The sequence below is a fragment of the Phragmites australis genome, chromosome 17, assembly GCF_958298935.1.
Source record: "Phragmites australis chromosome 17, lpPhrAust1.1, whole genome shotgun sequence".
Classification (NCBI taxonomy): Eukaryota; Viridiplantae; Streptophyta; class Magnoliopsida; order Poales; family Poaceae; genus Phragmites; species Phragmites australis.
In genome coordinates, this window is record NC_084937.1 from 27,367,222 (window position 1) to 27,389,794 (window position 22,573).

The 22,573-nt window shown below is 43.8% G+C and overlaps 3 protein-coding genes across 3 annotated transcripts; 2 read left to right on the plus strand and 1 right to left on the minus strand.

Moving 5' to 3' along the window:
- The first annotated feature begins 2,586 nt into the window (after window positions 1–2,586).
- On the plus strand, window positions 2,587–5,775 carry LOC133897163 (probable 26S proteasome non-ATPase regulatory subunit 3). The gene is made up of 8 exons (XM_062337777.1): window positions 2,587–2,786; window positions 2,903–3,093; window positions 3,670–3,807; window positions 3,873–4,009; window positions 4,150–4,204; window positions 4,295–4,405; window positions 4,603–4,842; window positions 4,927–5,775. Exons 1-8 carry the CDS (start codon window positions 2,690–2,692, stop codon window positions 5,437–5,439), a joined length of 1,482 nt encoding a protein of 493 aa, XP_062193761.1. The 5' UTR covers window positions 2,587–2,689; the 3' UTR covers window positions 5,440–5,775.
- A 401-nt stretch (window positions 5,776–6,176) lies between these two features.
- Window positions 6,177–8,512, minus strand: LOC133897164 (uncharacterized). Its single transcript, XM_062337778.1, has 5 exons — window positions 8,170–8,512; window positions 7,277–7,395; window positions 6,851–6,908; window positions 6,663–6,740; window positions 6,177–6,571 (listed from the first exon to the last, which is right to left on the minus strand). The coding sequence occupies exons 1-5, from the start codon at window positions 8,306–8,308 to the stop codon at window positions 6,378–6,380; spliced, it is 588 nt and encodes a 195-aa protein (XP_062193762.1). The 5' UTR covers window positions 8,309–8,512; the 3' UTR covers window positions 6,177–6,377.
- Window positions 8,513–15,341: 6,829 nt separating this feature from the next.
- LOC133897951 (uncharacterized) lies at window positions 15,342–22,168 on the plus strand. Its single transcript, XM_062338787.1, has 3 exons — window positions 15,342–15,553; window position 17,206; window positions 21,533–22,168. Exons 1-3 carry the CDS (start codon window positions 15,494–15,496, stop codon window positions 21,919–21,921), a joined length of 450 nt encoding a protein of 149 aa, XP_062194771.1. The 5' UTR covers window positions 15,342–15,493; the 3' UTR covers window positions 21,922–22,168.
- The last annotated feature ends 405 nt before the right edge of the window (window positions 22,169–22,573 follow it).

Below are 22,573 nucleotides of genomic sequence, written 5' to 3' on the forward strand. Positions count from 1 at the left end.
CACTCTTAGCCCCCGTCTTCTGTAATCCAAAGAGTGAATTGCCTTCGATTCGGGAACAGGCACTCTTGACTGGCCTTTGATGTGGGGATAGACACTCTTACCTCCGTCTTCTGTGCATGTGAAATATGTGCACACATAATGCAATCGAAGAGAAAATTCTTTAGCATAAGAATATTGCAGTAGCGAAAGATAAAACCTTCGGTACATGAGGGATAAACCCCATCCCGCGAAGATAATAAATACCTGCAAATGAGCAATAAGAGCTTTTCTCATACGAAGGTTAAAACCTATGTACGAGGAATAGATATTCCCTCTCATGGAGGGTAAGATATATGCATATGAAAATAAACAAATGCTCCAATGCATTTATGTAATAAATAGATAGAAAGTAATGCTTCAACATTCCTGTAAAGAATATGTGCTTCGACACAAATGTAACATGAGCATGCAAAAAATAAACGCTTCGACGTGCAAGTGAAGGATAAAAAGTTTGATGCATATGTAATGCAGTGCGATAAAGTAATCACTCCAGCTTATGGATGTGATGTGCGTGTAAAAGTAATGCTTCCACATATGAGCGAAGGGTAAACACGATGCGCGCATGAAGCTAAATACTTCGACTCTCATTCATTGTTCATCCATTCGTGCATATAAAAATAAATCTATTCATGCGAAGGGTAGATATCATGTATATGAAAAAAAAAAAACAAATGCTTGATGCATATGTCATGCGAGCGCATGAAAAAAAAATACTCGAACAATAAATACTTCTACGCGTGATTACTTTGCATGCAAAGAGCCAACGCTTCTATATTTGATGCGATGTTCGCATGCGAAAAATAAATGTAATGCGAAAAACAAACATGCATATACGAAAAATTAATATGTACGTGTGAAAATTAAGCACTTTGATATGTTTATACTATACATATGTATGAGATACGAAATGCTCCAGAGTGTTAATGCAATCATGCAATAAGCATGGCTAATAAATAATACTCAGCTGTTTTCGTGTGCAAAAGTCGAAAGCAAGCCGGCTAACTCTATGCGAAGTGCTTGACTCAGCAGGTAACGTATGGGAGCTGATGGCATCAGCGTCCGAACTTCCGAAGCTGGCCGGAGTGACCGTCCGCCCGTGCGATGGCCTCGATGCACAAAGCTGCCTCACGAAGCCTTGCCTTGGCATGCGAATGGCTAGGCGCATCAACGTCCAGCCTGCGAAGCCCGCTCGCGTGAGCGAATGCCCAAGTGCGCGAAGCTGTCCGATCGAAGGTAGCCTCCGAAGGCTACGTTCCAAGGTTGCTCAGCGCCGAAGGTCTCTCCGTTCATCAGGCAAAGGTAGCCTACTGGCGTGCGAGGACGAAGCCTATCCGAAGGCCCCACGGGGATGAGGACGAGGATGAAACCAGTCCCCGTGCGTGAGGACGAAGCCCATCTGTCCGAAGGCCTGCACGCTACTCCAAAGGCTTCGTGCGATGATGCGATACATGTAAGGCAAAATTTATACGGAAAAAAAAAAGCAGCGGTAGTATGTATTTATCTGTTGCAGATTGTCTTATACGAAGGGTGCCTATGATATAAATGATTCTTCTTGTATGAAGGGTTGTTTTCTTATACGAAGGGTGTCTCTAGTATGAATGATTCTTCTGGTAGGAAATGTGAGAAATTAAGTGGATAAATGTCTTAGTTTACATATGATGAGATATTGATAATAGTTAATGTGTTTTGAATTTGGTTAGCATGTGTTGGTGGATGCTTATTTTTATTCTTATCTAACTCGAGTTGACGGTATTTGGTATTGACGAATTTTCTCTATACGTAGAAAAATTATACATACTAGAAGTTCCGATGTTAACATCGGATGTTCCAATGTTTTCTTGTACGAAAGGGGCCTTTTGTATGAATGGTTCTTCTCGTAGGAAGGGTTGTTTTCTTGTGTAAAGGGTGACCAAGTCTGATGAAGTTCTAACAAAGGGTTGCTTCCTGACAAAAGTGTGATGAAGGGTTATTCGTCAACAAAGGTATGATGAAGTCCTTTTCCCTAAGGAAGTCTTGGCAAAGGGTTGCTCCTCAATAAAAGTGTGGCAAAGGGTTATCTTTGGATAAAGGTCCAACGAAGGATTGTTCGATGAAGTACTAACGAAGAATTGTTTGTCAACGAAGGTCTGAAGAAGGATTGTTTTTGATGAAGACCTTGCCTAGTACAAAGGTCCTGCATGTGCGAATACCTTGCTGGTACGAAGGCCCACAAGCACGAATCGGAATCTGCTTGATCCAAAGATCTCCTCACTCTTTAGAACCGAATCCCCACAGACAACATCAATTGTTGAACCATTATTCGTGAACAATACTAAAGGATTTATTTTGAGCAAAGAGATAAGAGTGGAGATGGTATAAATCAGTCTCTACCTTTAACCTCTTAGGTACAAATATTACATGGGCTGTTTTGATATATGGATTTCTTTATAAGTCTAGAGTTTTCTCTGATAATATACTTCTAAATATTGAAAGTATAGTGATATTATATTTTAAAACCATGATATTTACAACGGTACAAATTAAAAAACCAAAAGAAATATAGGAAGCCTTCGGCCTGCACTAGCCCGTAGTCCCTCCCGTTCACCCCCACGGCCCCACCCCGCCGCTCTCCCCCCGCACAGCACTCGTCGTCCTCGTCGCCGACGCCACGATGCCGGAAGACGTCGAGATGAACGACTCCCAGCCCCAGCCCGCCGCCGCCACCGCCTCCTCCGACGCTCCCGCGCCCGCGCCATCCACCCTCCACCGTTAGTATTTCCCCCTCTCCTCCTGACGCAGTATCCCTCCAAAACCCTAGTCTTTTCTCTTCGTTGTCGCGCGAGACCACAGCAACTCACGCTTGTGCGCGCCCCGTCGCGTGCAGATCTGAAGGAGATCGCGTCGGTGGTCGAGGCCGGGTCGCTGAGCAAGGAGGTCCGCCGGATCTCACGCGCCGTCCGCCTGACCATCGCCGTCCGCCGCCGCCTCGCTGCCCACGATGTCGCCGCCTTCCTCGCCTTCGCGCTGCCCTCGTCCTCCGACGCCTTTGCCCGCCTCTCCGCCCTCGTGCCCAAGGTACTTTTACTCTGCGGTTGGAATTAAGTGCTATGCTTAACACCACCTGCTAGTTAGAACATACTCATGTAATTGGATAAATTCGCGATGGGGCTTGTATCTTGGATCTGTAAGACTTGAAAATCAAAGGATTCGGCCATTCCGTGTTTGTTATTTGTGGCTTGGCTCCGTAGCTGTTCTATGGTGATGCAGTGGGCATAATAGATGCTTAAGATTTATTCCTGTTTTATCCATTGTTATAGCAAATTGGCCGATTTGTGGCCCATTTGTTGCTGTGCACGCGAGATCGCCATGCTTGTTAGAAGGATAGATGAACTCATTATCTAGACCTGTTTTCTGAATCAAGTTTCACTTTATCTATAATGCAGTATGGGCATAGAATAACTGCTTATCGTGCTAAACTGTAGATGACTTCCACTATTGAAGCTCATGTCAAAACTTTAGGTTTCTTTCTTCCGCTGCCTGCTTGATAGTTCAAACTTTTTATGTTTGTTCTGTACAAACTGAAACTTTGAATGTGGTTACTTTTCCTCTTTCAGAAGTTCTGATATTTATATGGTGTTAACTCTTTTTTAGGAAGATGGAAGTGAAATGGATGTTGAAACAGCTGCTTCAGCAGCTCAATTTTCAATCAAGCATGGTCTCCCAGAGATTGAAATTTATTGTTACTTGCTTGTGCTTATTTTCCTCATTGATCATAAGAAATACGATGAGGTGCGTCTGGGATTTTCCTCTACTTCGTTATTCACTGGGAAACATACTAATTTGAATTCCCCCAGGCAAAAACATGTGCCTCCGCAAGCATTACTCGTCTGAAGAATCTCAACAGGAGAACAGTTGATGTCTTAGCTTCTAGGTTGTACTTGTATTACTCATATGTCCATGAGCTTACCAATACCCTTGCTGAAATTCGTGGGTGAGTTAATTTGAACTTCAGCGATTCCCATTTCCCAACATGCGATGGTCAAACAAACTTCCTTTGATAGTCTCTTAGAAGTTCTTCTGTACCCAGTTCTGGTTTACCTATCAATTTCTCATGCATTTGATTCTTTACAGAACTCTCCTGATGTTGCACAGAATGGCAACTTTACACCGTGATGAGCTTGGTCAGGTTGTTCCAATACCCTAATCTTCAATTGTTAGTAGTCTTACTTTTAAATACCGTCAAATTTGTAGAAGCTGACTTCTGTTTCAAATGCAGGAAACTCTTCTCAATCTGCTTCTTCGCAATTACCTGCACTACAACTTGTACGATCAGGCAGAAAAACTAAGGTCAAAGGCACAACGTTTTGAAGCACATTCCAATCAACAGGTAGTTTGTGAGCCAATTCATTTCTTGTCCTGTCTTCTACTAATTTATTGTGCATTGGATGTGATAAGCAATATGACATGGTAATTTACGCTGAGGTTGTTTATTTATTTGATGATGACCGAAGTATAACGATCTGTCCTCTGATTATGTGTAGATATTTGTAAAAAAGTGCTACCCTCTAACTTTTGATGATGCAGTTCTGCCGATATTTGTTCTACTTGGGCAAAATTAGGACAATTCAGTTGGAGTACACTGATGCTAAGGAAAGCCTCTTGCAAGCTGCCCGAAAGGCACCCACTACAGCTCGAGGTTTTCGTATTCAGTGCAACAAATGGGCAATAATTGTGAGGCTATTGTTAGGGGAGATACCAGAGAGAACTGTTTTCATGCAGAAAGGAATGAAGGCGGCTTTGACACCATATTTTGAGCTCACCAATGTAATCTCTCTCTCTCTCTCTCTCTCTCTCTCTCTCTGCTGCCAAATGCTGCAGTTCTGATTGTTTTTCATGTATGCTCTCTAGGCTGTTCGAGTTGGGGACCTGGAGTTATTCAGAGCTGTTGCAGACAAATTTTCGAGCACTTTCAGTGCAGACAGGACTCACAATTTGATAGTGAGACTGCGTCACAATGTCATCCGGACTGGATTGCGTAACATCAGCATCTCATACTCAAGGATTTCCCTTGCTGATATTGCCAAGAAGCTGAGGTTGGACTCTGAGAACCCTGTTGCTGACGCGGAAAGCATTGTAGCCAAGGCCATCAGGGATGGGGCAATTGATGCCACCATAGATCACGCCAATGGTTGGATGGTGTCTAAGGAGACTGGTGATGTCTATTCAACAAATGAGCCACAGATAGCTTTCAACTCCAGGATAGCATTTTGCCTGAACATGCACAACGAGGCAGTCAAGGCACTGCGGTTTCCTCCGAATTCTCACAAGGAAAAGGAGAGCGCTGAGAAGAGGCGCGAGAAGCTCCAGCAGGAGGAAGAACTAGCGAAGCACATCGCTGAGGAAGACGATGATGACTTCTAGACTGGTGGAGCCTTGTGATCCTTTCAGCGGCTACTTCAATTTTTCATGTGAAGAGAAATCGACCATTTCAGTTGATTAAAGTGCCACAAGAACTCTGGTTCCCAGTTCCTACTTGCAGGGATGTTTCAAATTTAAAATCGTTCAGTGTGATTTATGTTAACATTTTTTTATCACTACCAATGGCTTAGGTAGCGCATTAACGGCGTGAGGTCCTCTGAAGCGCTGGACTGCACCCTTTGTCCCCTTTCGGGCCCTGGAAATTAGCAGTTTATTTCTGTACAATGACAAGTTCAGTGCATTCTTTCATGCATTTATAAGTTCAGAACTTCAGATACACTGCTATACCTTGCTTTTCTCTTGTTCGTAGTCATCCCGATCGCTATCGATCCCTTGCTGCGAATGCGTTTTTGCATTATTTGTGGATGTGTTTTGCTCGCTTCGTGGCAAAATCATGTTGAGTTCATTTTTAAGGCCAGTCTGAGGCTGTAAGCTGAGCAGATAGAAACCGTGCCGTGGTGCACGAACGCAGACGAGTATGGAATTGATCAGGAGATCATTTAGATCTCTTCTCCATAAGCTTTGCTTTTGACATCTAAATGACGTTGCAGTGTCATCCAACGGGGATGTAGCTCAGATGGTTGAGCGCTCGCTTAGCATGCGAGAGGTACGGGGATTGATACCCCGCATCTCCAGATTTCTTTTTTTGTCCCCTACCCCTTTCTGTTTTGCAAACATCCTTTTTCCAATAAGGAACTTGATCTGATTTTTCAGCAATATTCACATAATCACAAGTCTAGCAGAATTGCGTCAAAAGAATACAAACATCCTGAAACAAATGCATCGTATCGAGACAATAGGCAGGAATTACATCTTCAAAGAGAAAAACAGACCATTTGCCTCGAAAGCATTACATGCGCAAAATCAGCTCAATGTGCATGTCAGAGCGGGAGCAGTAGAACAGGACACGGGATGAATTCAGCCAGCAAATTCCCATCAACATGCTTCGAGTGGATTGCCTCCATGCTTAGGACAACCAGGTCTAACTCCAACTCATCAGCGACTTCTCCGATGATAACCGTAGGTTTTTTCCCTTCCCCAAGACGCTCCATCAGTCCAAACTCCGAAAATCCACCTGCACAGAAGCAGGTATGACAGTAGCTCAGCACTGCAGTATGAAAAAGCACAAAAAGTCGATGCAGATGACTCAAATGGCACCATACAACCTTCTGAGAGATGCCATCTAATGCTTGACAGCTGAGTATCGTGCTCTGGGACCGACTCCTTTGGTTTATCATCAATAACTGAAATTAACAACAGATTTAGAATACTATACAGTGGTTTAATGCTATGAGGAAGCAAAAATGTGAAATACCCGAAGCACATAAAGCAATGTTTCAAACAAAGAACGTACCAACCACAGTAATGTTTGCTCCATATTTCTTTGCTAGGGAAGTGGTTGTTGCTGCAGCCTGATATGTCATACAACCGTCACAGGTAAAGCCACTATTTGCCAGTGATGGTGCAGTAAGGTGCGTACAAAGGAAGTTAACAACATAAATGGTACTCCCTAAAGGAAAAAGGATCGAGCAGCCAACATATCTTTCTTACTAAGACTGCCTTTCTATACAAGGGCCAGAATCAAACTGCCCTGGCAATTGGCTGATAGAAGTGTCCCGTGCTAAAAGGATGCAAATCAGAAACACTAGCAAATAACTTGCTGCAATGCCTATGATAAAGAGCTGCGATTATCTATCTAGCACATATGTTTTACATACTCCTTAAGAAATTAGCTAAAGACAAATAACGAAATTGAAGTATTTTGAAGATAAAGATGGACCTGTCTTGTGCCTTCAGAAAGGTAAGGGTTGCGATCAGTGACTGGAAGCAGAACATGTTTAACCTGCGAGAGAGCATCAACAGCCAAAGCACTTCGAGATTCATTCGCTTCAGCCCTCACTGATTATCCAAAAATAAATGTTAGTGCCTTTTGCATGAGGAATGATTCACATTAACTGGTAAAACATAAACGTTGTATGGCAAGTTGCCTTTCCTCTTGTGTTGTTGTGTTTCCTTTTTTTAGCTTGCTGTAATAAGACCTCTAAGCTTGTCGGTTTCGTTAATCAAAATCGGGGTTCCTCCCTGTTTCTAAAAAAAATGGTAAAATATAAACATAAAGGATACTCTTTTACAAGCTAAGTCGCAAATGAAAAGGGTTCGATTTTCAGGTTCTCTAAACTCCCACCAAGCTATCCTATTTTGCAATTTGGCCGCACTCCTTCCTGCAAGACCCAACTCAAGGTATCCACTTCCAATTCTTGATTTAGGTTGTGTTTCCTGAACACGCTATTTGGCTGTTGGAAACTAGAGAAGCATGATTCTGCAACTAGCATAAAAATAAAAGCATTTGATTGAACTTGGACGAAACAAAAACGCAGAAAAATACAACTTTTCGCAGTTACACGTGACCCTGAATTTTTTCTTGAGAGAAATGCAATTCTACAACTGGGGTCCGTACTAGAGCCACTTCTATTCCGACAAATGAACACAGGATAATCCCCAAGGACTCTCCGTTCCAGCATTTCTACAAACATCTTGCAAGAACAACGTGGCCCAGGAGATTCTTCCTACACTCGAGCGATTCCACAAGCAGGCCTCGGGCACCAAGTAGAGGCGAAAAGAAAGGGCACAGCTTAAGTTAACAGACTGGAGTACGGAAGAGTGGAGGATTACCTCCGTGCCGTGATCCCCGGCGGCGCACGGCGGCGAGAGAGACGCCCTTCTTGGCCGGCGAGAAGGCGGCGAACTCGGGCGCGGGACCCGCGCAGACGCGCGAGGGCGGCGCAGGAAGGAGCGAGCTGGCGAAGGCCATGGTGGATGGATCAGATTGAATTTCCTGCAGGACGCTCGGGACGGCGGCTGTGGCGCGGCGCGCCGGGCGAGGAGAGGGTGTCGGCTTCTGGAACAGCGTTGAATGGGAGAGGAGAGACCGAGAGAGTCCGTCGAAACGACGGCGACGGGCGGAGGGACAGGTCGAGGTGGTGGCGGTACACCGGGGTGCTGAACGGTGGCCCACTGGAAGGGTGTGGATGGATAAGTCTTCATGCTGCTCTTTTTTTTTTCTCCTTGTGTACTTTCTTTCTGTTATAATATAGGCTCACTTAATTGCTATTCAACCTAAATTTTCACTCAAGGGTCATTAGTGATAGTAAATTTAATTTTCTGTGTACTGTACATTTACATTCTTTTTTATTACTGCTTGATAAATATTATAATACTTAGCATGTGCTTACCAATTTCTTTTGTCTCTTTCTAGTTGCTTTAACTATGGTTTTGTCCGTGTATTTGCTTGATGCTCTTTTCTTGTTCGAGGTTTGAAAGTGTTTAGAGGGGGTGGATAGTTTTTTTGAAAATTAAAATTAAAACAGCGGATTAAATCTGTCGGATACTCCGGTCTGGTCCGGAGTATCCGATCTAGTCCAGAGTCTCCGGTCTATACAGTAATTCTAGAACAACTATGAATTAAAACAAATAGCAAGAATCTAAGGTTGAAGCTAGGTCTACTGGATATCACAGAGCTAGAATAACATTTAACACTAGCAAGATGATCACTAGAGTAATTTGTATGATGAATCACAAATTTCACACAATAAAACAAATTGCACGAATACGAACACAAGAGATTATCCCGGAGTTCGGCCACCTCACAAAGAAGTGCCTACGTCTCCGTTGAGGAGCTCACAAAGAGCTGGATCTTTTCAAACCCTATCCTCTTCTACCAACCACCAAGATCAAGCTAGAAATTCTTACTCAATTCGAAGATGTTTACAAACTTCCCGTGGCACTCCACAAGTTTGGGTGCTCTACGGGCGACGCCTTGCCGTCTAGAAACACAAAGCTTCAAGAGAAATGATCGCAGTGAATGCTCGATGAAGAACTCAATACTCAAGTGGCTTAAACCCTCTCCAAACACAAACTCTCTAAATTTTTGCAAACTTTGCACTAGAGGTGGTTGGAATGTCTTTGAATGCTCTTAAAGTGCTTAAGAGGTCTAAAGTTCACCAGCAACAGCAAGCTCTAAATGCCATAGGGTGTGAAAGCATTTATAGCCCTCTCTCAAAAACTAGCCGTTACTATTTTGTCAGAACTGACCGAAGTATCCGGTGAACACCGGAGTATCCGGCCCTAAATCCAAAAACGGCGTCAGAACGGTCACAGAACGTGTCAGAACTAGCCGTTATAGTTCTGTTAAATTACCGGAGTCTCCGGTCCTGACAGGGCTTCCAAAAACATTAAGTCCGGAGACTAACCGGAACCTCCGGCCTCTCCAAGTATTGGAGTATCCGGTGAACACCGGAGACTCCGGTCCTTTTTATCAAAAAGATTAAAAGCTAACCGAGACTCTCTGCCGGAGTCTCCGAGAGACTCCGGTTAAAACTAAATCTCTTACCGGAGTATCCGGTGAACACCGGAGACTCCGGTCTTTTTCAATTAAAATAAAGCCCTAACAGAGACTCTCTGGCGGAGACTCCCTCGGAGACTCCGGTCTGTTAACCCATAAATTACCGGAGTATCCGGTGAACACCGGAGTATCCGGACTCAGTGAATTTTTGCAGAACTAACTCGGTGTTCGTGGGTGATTTTGTCTCTCAACTAGTTGGTTCTAAGGGATAGTTTGAGCATTGAGACACTAGCCAAGCAATCAAATGCAATTCTCTTAATAGAGCGGCTATTCTAGACTCAATTTCAAAAGTAAAAGAATTTAAATCCTATTGAGTACTCTTCGTTGATTCTCCATTTGTTTCGACGGGCGTCAAACGTCACTTATCTGTTCAACTAATGCTTAAACCTGTTCATAACTTAGATAAGCATATTAGTTCCTTAATCATTTTGTCATCAATAAACCAAAACCCACTTAGGGGGCCTAGATACACTTTCAAGGTTTGGATGATATTTGTATGTTTTCTATTTCTACTACATTTTTATCACTTTAAGTATTATTAAAGCGTGAAGGAACAGAATTCATACACTGAGCATGTGTCTGCTATTAAGAAAGCAATCTTAAAGAAACACGTCAATGCATCCTGTTGTAGTCGAGTTGAAACTTGTAACACCTGTGTTTTAGAATCTAGATGTTTACCAAAATTCACTCTGTTTCTAATCTTTTTATAAATTAATGTGAAACTAAAACCAATATATATGTATTTGTATATATATACATATATTTCAAATTAAAATCAAATCTCAATATTCAAACCAAATCCCCATCGAAATCCTAAATCTTTTTCCTTAATCTCAAATCCTTCTTGGACCAAATCCCCATATAGCATCTAGTCCGGCATAGTATTTCTATCTCTCTCTCCCTCTCCTTTCATTTCATAAATTAAAACATCAAAATTAAAACATAATATACTTATACATGCTTTATACAAGCTTCAACTCAAATACTTGTGATATTTATGACCCATCTTGCTATGCCATACTTTGAGTACTTGCTTACCATGTTTCATGATAGCCCTAGCTTACTTCTATCATTAGTTATAATAATGTTAGATGACGCCTTAAGAACTAAGTATTGTTTGGGTGGTTAATGGAAGTGGTTTACCCCTTGTCCATCATGGATCAAATTTCAAGTTTGCTCCTTGCGTGTCTTACTAAGACAGATTTTTCTTTTTGCAAGACACCTATGGTGACTTCATCAATATCTAAGTTCTGCATCTCTAGTCTTTAGTTGATGCTGTATGAGTACAAGTGTGTGGTGGTATGAGTGTGTGCGTGTGTTTACGAGTTATATTGGTATTTCTAAAAAAATGTTAGATGATGCCTCGCCAACTAATATACTTATGATGATTACTTCTCTCTTTGAAAATGATTACACATGATCGATATTTGTTATCTTTCATGAATTTGTATATGTATGGAATGAGGTCTGGAGTTTCAGGGAAAAGGAGGGATGACGGGATGAAAATTATGAAAACCTATTTTCACGAGGTGAGTAAGGTAGCTCTCAGGAGAGGGTGCCTTTTGGGAGCAAGTCTGCCTTTGTGGTATTCACTACTATTGAATATGTTTGTCCTGGCTAGATAAAGATGGAATCATTGTGTCGTCATGTTAAACTACCCTGTGCAACCACACGTCCTAGATTATGATAAATGGCTTGAATCTTATCTTTCTGACCTAACCTGAGAACCACTGAAAGGCTGAGAGCAACAGGAGATCATGAGAAGATTCAAGTGACCTATGTAGTGCTTGAGGTTCGGCTGGAGACTACATGAGATGAAATGAAAGTCAGGAGTCCCTGGGGCGTTCCGTAGGTGAGAATTTTATGAAGAAGGTTAGGTGTTGAGAGTCGTTGTGTCCACTCCACTACTTGCAACGGTTGAAGGGTAAGCATATTATGTGGGTAAAATTGTACACCTTTATAGAGTGTTATTCTATTCAAATAGTTATATTCACAATCATAGACATGCAAAGTTTAGTCACACTTTGGTTAGATTTGGAGGATGAGTATTCCTTGATGGGTGAGTGTGTAGACGTGTGCCATGTTTTGGTGAAAGCCGGTCATGAGCCATAGCATGGTTGGTACTGTATATGCACCAACCTAAAAGATGAGAACTACGGAGAATGGATTAGCTTATTCTAGGGCCAAAACCCTTATTAATTACATGTTTTTAATCGGATATCACACTTAATCATCTGCATCAAAGCCCGCTTACGCTCAAGGTTATGAACTATAGCTTTAATTCTTGTTAATCCCTTAAGCATATATTAAACTCTTAAGTAGTATTATAACTTATTTAGTACCCTCCTTACCCACTCTTACTTATTTTTCAGATGAGGAGCCTGAAGTTCGTCCTTGCTGAAGCTGTAGATGATTAGTAACAGGCTAAAGCTACGCTGCAATCCAAGTTGCATGCGAATTTGGGCTGTTATCTCAGTATTGCCAAACATTTGTATGTTATGAATCATATGTTATTAAGAACTTTGTATTGCCAGACCTTTATGATATAATCTTAATTGAAATATGTCTGTGGCGTTATTATGTTATAAATCTATTTATATCAGTTACTGATCTTGTTATTTAGACATTTGTATTGCCAGACCTTTATGCTGTAATAATAATTGAAGTATGGCTGCTATGCTTTTCTGTTATAAATTTATGTATATCAACTACTAATTTAAAGACTCATACGTGAAGGATAAGGGAACTAAAAAAATCAGGGTACTAGAGAACTCAAGTGTCGTCTAATCTAGAGGTGCACCGCCTTTTCCCAATAAAATATCAAAATGTTTATTTCGCATAAATCTTTCTCCACGTCGGAGACGCTCCTCTCACTTTTCTCATGGCTAGAGGTTCTCTAACATGATTTGTGACAGAACATCACGCTTCATGTCTCCAATCTCTAACTGGTTTTCTTTTACTTGCACCAACGGAAATATTACTGCTCTTATATGCTAATGTTTGGCATACTTAGCTATATGGACGGATTTATCTCGTGTTTGATATGAAAAGGCCGATCAATTGGGATAGAAAATCTCCATCGATGCACGGGCTTATAGATAGATCCCTATGGGACCAGTTAAAAAAATATAACATGATTGCAATGCTTGCTCCCGTGAATCGTTTTTAAAAATTGTAATTTTTCAAGATATGTAGAGGAATCTCGTCCCCCGTGTAGGACCTAGGCGAATCCAAACTTGCTCCACGGGGTGGTCCCGTGACTCATATAATTGCATGATAATAAAATAAAACTATTGAACATGCTAACTTCAAATATAAATTCAAAGTATGGATATATGGACGTGCTATCGGAGCACTTTGAATGAATATGTTAAGAGTGATATCGTAGTTTGATTTTAAATATGATTTGAAAAAAAAGAAGTTATTCGCTAATTTTTCTCATAATTCTTTTATTTATTTTCATTTATAAAACATGTCATATATTCGTACCCGGTAATGAGATAAAGAGGATGGAGGATGAGTGTAGATGATAAAAGTTGATAAATTATTCGATTTTAGAGGTTTTTATTAGATATGAGGAGAGTATGGAAAAGAGATAACACAAAAATAACTCTTGTTTTATATAGTAGAGATAAAATAAAGAGAAAAGTATATTTTTGATCCCTTAACTATTGAGTTAGTTTAAAAATCATCTCTCATCTCAAAAACCAAAAATCTTAAGTCCTTCAACTTCTAAATCCGTTCGCTATCCATCCCTCAGACCGTTTTATAGTGGTTTTACATATGTGACATATCTGAATTAGATCTAATGTGGACAAGCACGCTAATTCAAGTGTGCCATATCGGATAAAGAGGCCCATGTGGCTACCACGTCAGCGCCTCTGGCCTGGCTCTCTATGCCTCCTCAATAGCAAGCAGCAGCATGGGCGTGCGGACTCGCGTTATAGTAAGGACGGCGTGTGCTCGAGGGTGGCAACCTGTAAGAGAGGCGGTGCTGCCATAGGGTGACAACATGGTGAATCTTCCACACAGCAAGGATTCAACGTGGCGGAGCCTCCGGCCAATCTTCACTCTTCCATGGCAGGCGACGACTCATCGTAGGGATGACGGGCGGCATCTATGCCTAGCTGATCTTCCATGGGCAGTGGCTAGCATCTCTTGGGCACGCACGATGAATGAGCTCGGCGAGCGGCGACCACATGACTTGGCCGACAGGGACAACTAGGAGGTGAGGCTTGAGCTTACCATCGGCGAGGCTCAGAGAACATGACCGGGGGCGAAATTGCATAGTGATGAAACACAGTAGGGCTTTGGCTTCGCGTCTCCTCTCGATCGATCTCCCCAGCAGCAAAGCTATGTAGAACACCTTATGGGTGTGCTGGCCCGCTCTCCTTTGCTTCGTCCTGCTGGTGTGTCGTGTTGCTGTTCTCCTCAGCTCGATCAAATCTCAGTGAGCTACTTTGCCACGAGCTCTGCCTCGACCTTCTTCTTCTCCCCGCTCCAATTTGGACATTTAGCTGTCGCGTCGTCACCCACCAGAGCTCATCCACTCCGAGGCCCGACGACCGTCACTGGCCCAACCAGGGCGAGGTTCGACACACCTCGATGAGGGGATTCACTCCTCGTATTGAGACGATGCTCGTGCACCTTTTGGTTCGACCGAAAATGCACTGTAACGTCGCCACCTCATAGCCCCTTCTCCCTCCCCTTCGGCCACCGTGGGTAGCTCCACCTGAGCCACTCGACCGCCGGCAAGCCTTAGAAATTAACTTCTCGCATCGAGGCGATGCTCATACGCTCGCCGTTTTGGACCGAGATCCGCTGGAGCACCATCTCAACTGTTGGACCGATCCCTTGCCGCCGCACACGATCGCTCAACCTAAGCACGTGCGCACGATTGCTCAACCTCCGCGTGTTGCAGAGGAGTAGGAGGGCTAGGAGGTAGGCGGCGAGGTCATCGGTGGGTATACCGGTGTTGCTCATGAAGCAGTGTGTCGACGAGCGTGGTGCGCACGGAGGAGGCCGGATCACGCACCCGCTGCAGCGCGGCCAACATGAGTCATGGGACGAGAGGGGCCACGACATCACGACGGCCACGAGTGCAAGGAGGCGGAAGGTGAAATGGAGAAGAAAAAGAGGCTGATAGGTGGGCCATAATATGGGAAAAGCTAAGTCAGTATGATCAGATCATGTAAGATGCAAGTCAACAACACCACGTATGTAAAATCACTTTGAAATAGGTCAATTGACCGGTTATTGACAATTTTAAATGTTGAGGAATAAAATATTTCTAATATTAAAGTTGAAGGACAAAAAATAAACTAACTAGATAGTTGAGAGACAAAAAGTAGATTTTTACCTAAAAAGAATTACTACACATAAACTAAGTTGGGAAATGTATTCCTTGAATAGAAGCGTAATTATGTGACGTGGATCGCTTGCCTGGCTTTGCAAGAAAGAAAAGACTCGGATCCATCCAGCGCCTTCGCTTCGGCGGTGACCCATCCGATCCGACCCAAAAAATCGAAACCCTAGCCCTCACAGCGCCGCCGTAAATCTTAAACCCCCGGCTCGCCGTCGTCGGCGGCGGCGGCCATGGCGTTCACCGGCAGGATCAAGCAGCTCATGAAGAAGTACGGCAAGGTGGCCGTCGGAGTTGTCACAACCCGGCTGCCTTAGAAGAATCAACGACCAAGATGTTCTGCTCCATCTTCGCGGGCGAATGGACGGTCTACATCATGTCTTGGAGGCCGTCGGCGCTACCGTTTACCTTTACATTTTAAGACTTTGTTTTACTGTTACCCTGGCGGGTAAACGCTCAATGGAGCTGTAATCCGTTCAGAGTATTAAACCTGGGAGGTGTGGTCCAGTGGAGGCATCCATTTTTGTTGAGACTTGTAACAGAACTCGTTAGTTTTCGTAATGGAATAGCCCAGCTCTAGCGCTGTTCTTGCCCTGTTCCTCGAGTTCTTCCACCTTTCCCCATTTTCTCACCATTTTTGCCCAATTCGATCTCTGTTTGATTTGATTTGTGACAAATTGGTGTCAGAGCTTATCGAATCTCGGCCTATTAGCGATGGATTCGGCTTCCGATGATGGTTGCCCGGCCCTTGTCCGAGCGTAAAATCCCGAGAATCGGTGCTGAATCGGAGTCGCGGAGTTGACGGAGGGGGATTGGACCACGATTTGGGTTTCTCAGTTCGTCTGGGAGTAAAATCCCTCGATCGTGTTCCTCCAACCCAGGCGGCGGTAGACAGCCGGCGCAAATCTTCACGGGGAGGACAAGTCCGAACCGATTTGCCCGGAGAAGAAGAAGATGACTCGCACTGCAGCTAAAGCAGCGGCAGCATCGTCGGCAGCGACGAATGCTCACTCTAGCATTCTGAATACTGATGATGCAGACGGTTCTAGCTTGGGGTTTGCGGAGACCATTCAGGAAGAGATGGTGGATCTGAGATCTCGGGTTGGAGGCGTGGAGATGCAACTATCTCAGGTACTCGATCAGTTGGGCTCCATGCAAGCTATTCTGATGAAACTACCCCAAGCCCATGGCATGCCTGCTGTACCAACTCTTACCAAGCCAACAGATCAGGAATTGGATAAAGCACACGGTGGAGAATTGGGGGAGAGGTCTGATAAACTCCAAAGGGAAGGTACAACTGAACTATTTGGTGCTCATGCCTCATCCAGTCTCAATTCTGCATATGGAGTAGTTTTTACTGATGTTCCAGTCAGGTCTGCTCACCCTGCTCATGTAGCTGATGGTATACACACTCACCCAGATCATGTTTTTGACAAATCCCAACCCATGAATGCCCACCCTATTGTCCATAGATTCCCTCCTACAACAACATATGTCCCTCCTCATGCTAGAATTACTGACCTCGGTCGCCAAACCACACATTATGGTCAGGATAAATGGTCATCCAAAAATGCTGAACCCTCTTTCAGTTTATCAATTTCTAGACCAAAGCTAGAGTTCCCATCTTTCCAGGGGGATAATCCTAGTGGCTGGACACGCCAATGCGAAAAATATTTTGACCTAGCCTCAGTGCCTCAGGACATGTGGGTCTCCATGGCAACCTTGCATTGCACAGGGAGGGCTGAGAATTGGTGGACTGGCCTGCGAATTTCATCAAAACAAATCAGGTGGTTGCAATTTTGCCAAATGGTCTGTAACAGATTCTCAGAACACAGCATGTATGATGTGGTTGAAATGTTCCACTCCCTTATCCAAGATACTTCTGTCTCCAATTATATTGATAAATTTGAAGAATTGATGGCATCTATGCAAAGGCAGCACCCAGGGTTGCAGGAAGAATATTATGTTAGATGTTTTGTCAGAGGACTAAAAGAACAAATCAAACACTATTTGAAGCCTCACAAACCATATACTCTGGATGAAGCTTATTGGATTGCCAAGGATCTGGAGAAAGCAGTCCTGAGCAAGAAGCAAAATGCTTATGTCCCTTCTGCACACAAGAGTCCATATGCCTCTACAAATGCCCCTCACAAACATGCACAGCTGGTCAACCAAGCTCCTAAACTGGACACTGTTCCAAGGCCAGACAAGTTAGCTCCTATTGCAGTTAAGCCAAAAGAGCCCGGAACCTGCTGGAAGTGTGCAGCTCCTTGGACCCCTAGACACAAGCAGAAATGTAAATTCTATCAAAATGCTGCCCATGCAATTACTCTGGAACCTGAAGAAATACAATGTCAGGACGATGATGATGAGTCCCATAGAGAGGCAGTAGATTGCAATCATCAAACTGAACAATCCCTCATGCACATCTCTCAGCAAGCTCTTAAAGGTACTACCAACACTACCACTTTCCATCTACCTGTCATTTTGGGAGGAAAGAGAGGTATGGCATTAGTAGATAGTGGTAGCACTCATAGCTTCATCGATGTAACATTTGCATCTAAAGCTGGTTGCTCAATACAACATACTGTCTTGAAGTCAGTTAAAGTAGCTGGGGGTGGTGAATTGCACACTGGAGGTTATGTTCAGTCTTGTGTCTATCAGATTTACAAGGAAAGGTTTGACAACCCTTTCCAACTCCTGGAATTGAAGAGCTATGACTTGATACTTGGGTGTGATTGGTTATTCCTTCACAGCCCTGTTGCCATCGATCTGAAGCTCAGGACATTGACTATTCGCAAAGAGGGTCTTCAAACAATCACATTCAGTGACTGTACTTCTCCACAACTGTGTTTGATCATGGATCCCCCCAAATTTGACAAATTGGTTTGCAAGGGTGCCCAAGGCTATCTTCTCCACTTAAAGATTACTTCCAATTCAGAACTACAGGAATCCAATTATGATGCTGATATAGAAGCAATCCTGACTAAATTTGAGGCTGTCTTTGTTGAACCTTCTGGTTTACCTCCTTCCAGGAACTGCACCCACTCTATACCATTGAAGCCAGGCAGCATCCCTCCTAATCTGAGGCAATATAGGATTCCACACTACCAGAAGAATGAAGTGGAGAAATTGGTGAAGCAACTGTTGGAACACGGGCTGATACAGCCAAGTGAAAGTCCCTTCTCCTCTCCTTCCATTTTGGCAAGAAAAAAAGATGGCAGTTGGCGATTTTGTGTGGATTACAGGGAGTTAAATGATCTTACCATCAAAAATAAGTTTCCCATTCCAATTGTTGATGATTTGTTTGATGAGTTATGTGGAGCCACTTATTTTTCAAAATTAGATTTGAGATCAGGCTTCCATCAGATTTTAATGCATGACTCTGACATTCCTAAAACAGCTTTCACCACTCACTTTGGCCACTTTGAATTTCTTGTCATGCCTTTTGGCTTAACAAATGCACCTGCTACCTTCCAGTCCATGATGAACAAGGTTTTTGCTGCCTATTTAAGGAAGTTTGTTCTCATATTTTTCGATGACATACTTGTTTATAGCAAAACCTTGGAAGAACATAAGCTCCATCTGACAATGGTCTTGCAAACACTATTGGAAAATAGTCTTTATGCCAAAAGAAGCAAGTGTTCATTTGCTGTGCAGAAAATTGAGTACTTGGGCCACATCATCAGCAGCAATGGACTCTCTACAGACCCTGCAAAAATTGAAGCAGTGAAGGTTTGGCCAATTCCAAAGTCAATAACCCAGCTGAGAAGTTTTTTGGGACTAGTTGGGTATTACAGAAGATTTGTTAAGGGATTTGGCCTGATTTGCAGACCATTACATGATATGCTTAAGAAAAACTCTTTCTGTTGGGGACCAGCCCAAACAGAAGCATTTGAAGAACTCAAAACGAGACTAATCACAGCACCTGTCCTCACTCTTCCAAATTTCAACCTTCCATTTATTTTGGAAACAGATGCTTGTGCAACAGGTATTGGTGCTGTTCTCATGCAGCAAGGACAGCCTATTGCCTACTTTAGCAAATCAATTAGCAAGAGAGCCCAGTCACAGTCCATCTATGATAAAGAGGCTTTGGCAATTCTTGAGTCTGTCAAAAAATGGAAGCACTACCTGCTGGGATCTCAGTTGATCATCAGAACAGATCAGCAAAGTCTGAAGTACCTTGCTGAACAGAGGTTGACAGAAGGGATCCAACATAAGCTCCTCTTAAGGCTATTACAACTTGATTACAAAATTGAGTATAAAAAGGGTAGTGAAAACAAGGCTGCTGATGCATTATCAAGAAGAGATGTGGAGTGTCAAGCAATCTCTGTGGTGCAACCCAATTGGATTTCTGAGGTCTTAAAAAGTTATGCTCATGATGCTGCCTGTCAGCAGCTTATTGCCCAGCTTGCTATATCTCCTGATTCCAACCCAAATTATTCCCTACACTCTGAAGTCCTCAGATACAAGGGGAGAATTCACCTAGGACAAGACACTGCTGTGCAAAAGAATATCATTTCAGCTCTCCACTCATCAGCATTGGGAGGACACTCTGGTATAGCTGCAACCTATCAAAGAATCAAAAGAGTTTTCCACTGGAATGGCTTGAAGAAATCTGTAGAAAACTTTGTGTCAGCTTGTCCAACTTGCCAGCGAGCTAAAGGTGAGCAGTGCCACTACCCTGGACTTCTTGAACCTTTACCAATCCCTGATATGGCATGGAGTCACATCTCCATGGACTTTATAGAGGGTTTGCCCAAATCCAATGGGAAGGATATAATCTTTGTAATTGTGGATAGACTCACTAAATATGCTCACTTCATTCCACTTTCCCACCCACTTACTGCTCAGACAGTAGCTCATGCTTTCATGGACAACATCTACAAACTTCATGGTTTGCCCACTGCCATAATTTCTGACAGAGACAGATTATTCACCAGTGATTTTTGGCAAGCATTATTCAAGCAATTGAAGGTTTCACTGAGGTTCAGTTCAGCATACCACCCTCAGAGTGATGGGCAAACTGAACGAGTAAATCAGTGTCTTGAGAATTATTTGCGATGTATGTCTTTTTCTGAACCAAAGAGATGGAGTTCCTGGTTACCTCTTGCTGAATGGTGGTATAACAGTAATTATCACACATCTCTCAAATGCACTCCATTTCAGGCACTTTATGGCCAACCACCTCCTTTGATCAGTGAAGTCATGATTCCTGGTCCTGAGTGCCCTGCTAGAGACTATTTGGCTCACAAAAGCAGTATGATCTCTCAGTTAAAGGATCACTTGATTAAGGCTCAAGCAAGAATGAAGAAATATGCAGATATGAAGAGGTCTGAACGAACCTTCCAGGAAGGAGATTTTGTCTACCTCAAGCTTCAGCCTTACAGAATGGCTGCCTTTGGGCTGAGAAATTCATTCAAATTGACAACAAAATACTATGGGCCATTTCTCATTCTCAAAAAAATTGGACCAGTAGCATATAAACTGCAGTTACCACAAGATGCTCTGATTCACCCTGTCTTCCATGTGAGCCAACTCAAAAAACACATTGGACCAAATGCTATTCCTGCTAAGAATCTTCCCCTGGTGGATGACAATGGCCGGCTCAAAACATCTCCTGTCAAGGTACTGGATACCAGGTGTTTGCCGAGGAATGATGAGTTAGTGACACAGTGGCTCATACAGTGGGAGAACTCTCCTCAAGCAGATGCTACATGGGAAGATAAGGGATTTATCCGCACTACATTCCCTAGTTTCTATGAGCAAACTATCACTGAGTGGTGGCCAGACAGTCCCGCTGAAGCTACTGAACCACCGTCGCGGGCTCTGACGGCTGTGCACTACCAGGACACTTGAGGTCAAGTGCCTGCTTATGGAGGGGGAATTGTCACAACCCGGCTGCCTTAGAAGAATCAACGACCAAGATGTTCTGCTCCATCTTCGCGGGCGAATGGACGGTCTACATCATGTCTTGGAGGCCGTCGGCGCTACCGTTTACCTTTACATTTTAAGACTTTGTTTTACTGTTACCCTGGCGGGTAAACGCTCAATGGAGCTGTAATCCGTTCAGAGTATTAAACCTGGGAGGTGTGGTCCAGTGGAGGCATCCATTTTTGTTGAGACTTGTAACAGAACTCGTTAGTTTTCGTAATGGAATAGCCCAGCTCTAGCGCTGTTCTTGCCCTGTTCCTCGAGTTCTTCCACCTTTCCCCATTTTCTCACCATTTTTGCCCAATTCGATCTCTGTTTGATTTGATTTGTGACAGGAGTCCACATCTCCGTCTCCTGCGCCTCCTTCGCCGGTCTCTACGTCGCCATCAGCAACAACGTCGACGTCGACGCCCTCTTCCGCAGGGTCGGCATCTCCCCTGGCGTCGGGGTTGAGGCCCCGCCCGACTCCGCCCCCGCCCCCGCCGCCCACGACGAGGCCCGGCGCGACGCCGCCCTGCCGCCCAGACCCCACGAGGTCCCGCACGAAGCGGCGGAGCAGGAGCGGCCGCACAACCGGACGGCCGAGCTGGTGGCGTCTAGCGGCGGCGCGCTCGCCCTCGCCCTCATTTGCAACAAGGCGCTGCTCCCCGTGAGGATCCCCATCACCATTGCGCTCACGCCGCCCATTGCCAGGGCCCTCAACCGCTGGAAGCTCGCCAAGACCTGAGCCGTGAGTCCACCGCTTCGAATTCCTCTCTGCAACTCGAGTATCAGAGTCAAAATTTGATGCGACCTTCACCCCTACTGTAGGATAATTTGTGTGAGAGGTTTAATTTGCCAGAGGTTTTGTCGAATAATAGTGTGTTCTGGATGCAATTGAGATTGGTAACTTTGCAGTGGATGGGATTGTGAAGCTGGATTCTATTTTGGAAGCATGAATTTGGAAAGGAGAAATCAATCGTCTTGGTTTGTTAGCGCCACAGTCGTTTATATTCCCTTGTGTGGTTATCTTTCAGGGTATTGAACAAAACTAACATAATTATATTCGGGTGATTCCGTGATTGCAATGCTCCAGATGTCTAGATGGTGTTCCCTTTTTTTTAAGCATTTCGAAACTATTTAGTTGATACCAACAACCTTTACCATATTGGCCAATTTCATCCCCTGGATACATGGGCTAAATTATTTTTTGCCAATTGGATGAGCTCCTAGCACAATAACCAGCTGCCCAATAGATAGGTAGTTACTGGGTTGGTTATGGTAAAGTTGTGGCTTTAACAAGTTTTGACACCGTATTGCCGTTGGCTTATACAGTAATAGGGCTGTTAGCCACTGAGTGGTTAGGCTTCTTGTTGCTATGCAAAGGCATGTTTGGTTCA

Bases quoted from the DNA above. Each gene is read 5' to 3' on its own strand.
- LOC133897951 (XM_062338787.1), top strand. From the start codon at position 15,494: ATGGCGTTCACCGGCAGGATCAAGCAGCTCATGAAGAAGTACGGCAAG.
- LOC133897164 (XM_062337778.1), bottom strand. From the start codon at position 8,308: ATGGCCTTCGCCAGCTCGCTCCTTCCTGCGCCGCCCTCGCGCGTCTGC. The intron at 6,741-6,850 runs GTACGTTCTTTG...TGTTAATTTCAG, and splicing joins AGCAAACATTACTGTGGTTG to TTATTGATGATAAACCAAAG. The intron at 6,572-6,662 runs GTTGTATGGTGC...GCTTCTGTGCAG, and splicing joins TAGATGGCATCTCTCAGAAG to GTGGATTTTCGGAGTTTGGA.
- LOC133897163 (XM_062337777.1), top strand. From the start codon at position 2,690: ATGCCGGAAGACGTCGAGATGAACGACTCCCAGCCCCAGCCCGCCGCC. The intron at 2,787-2,902 runs GTTAGTATTTCC...CGTCGCGTGCAG, and splicing joins CGCGCCATCCACCCTCCACC to ATCTGAAGGAGATCGCGTCG. The intron at 4,010-4,149 runs GTGAGTTAATTT...GATTCTTTACAG, and splicing joins ACCCTTGCTGAAATTCGTGG to AACTCTCCTGATGTTGCACA.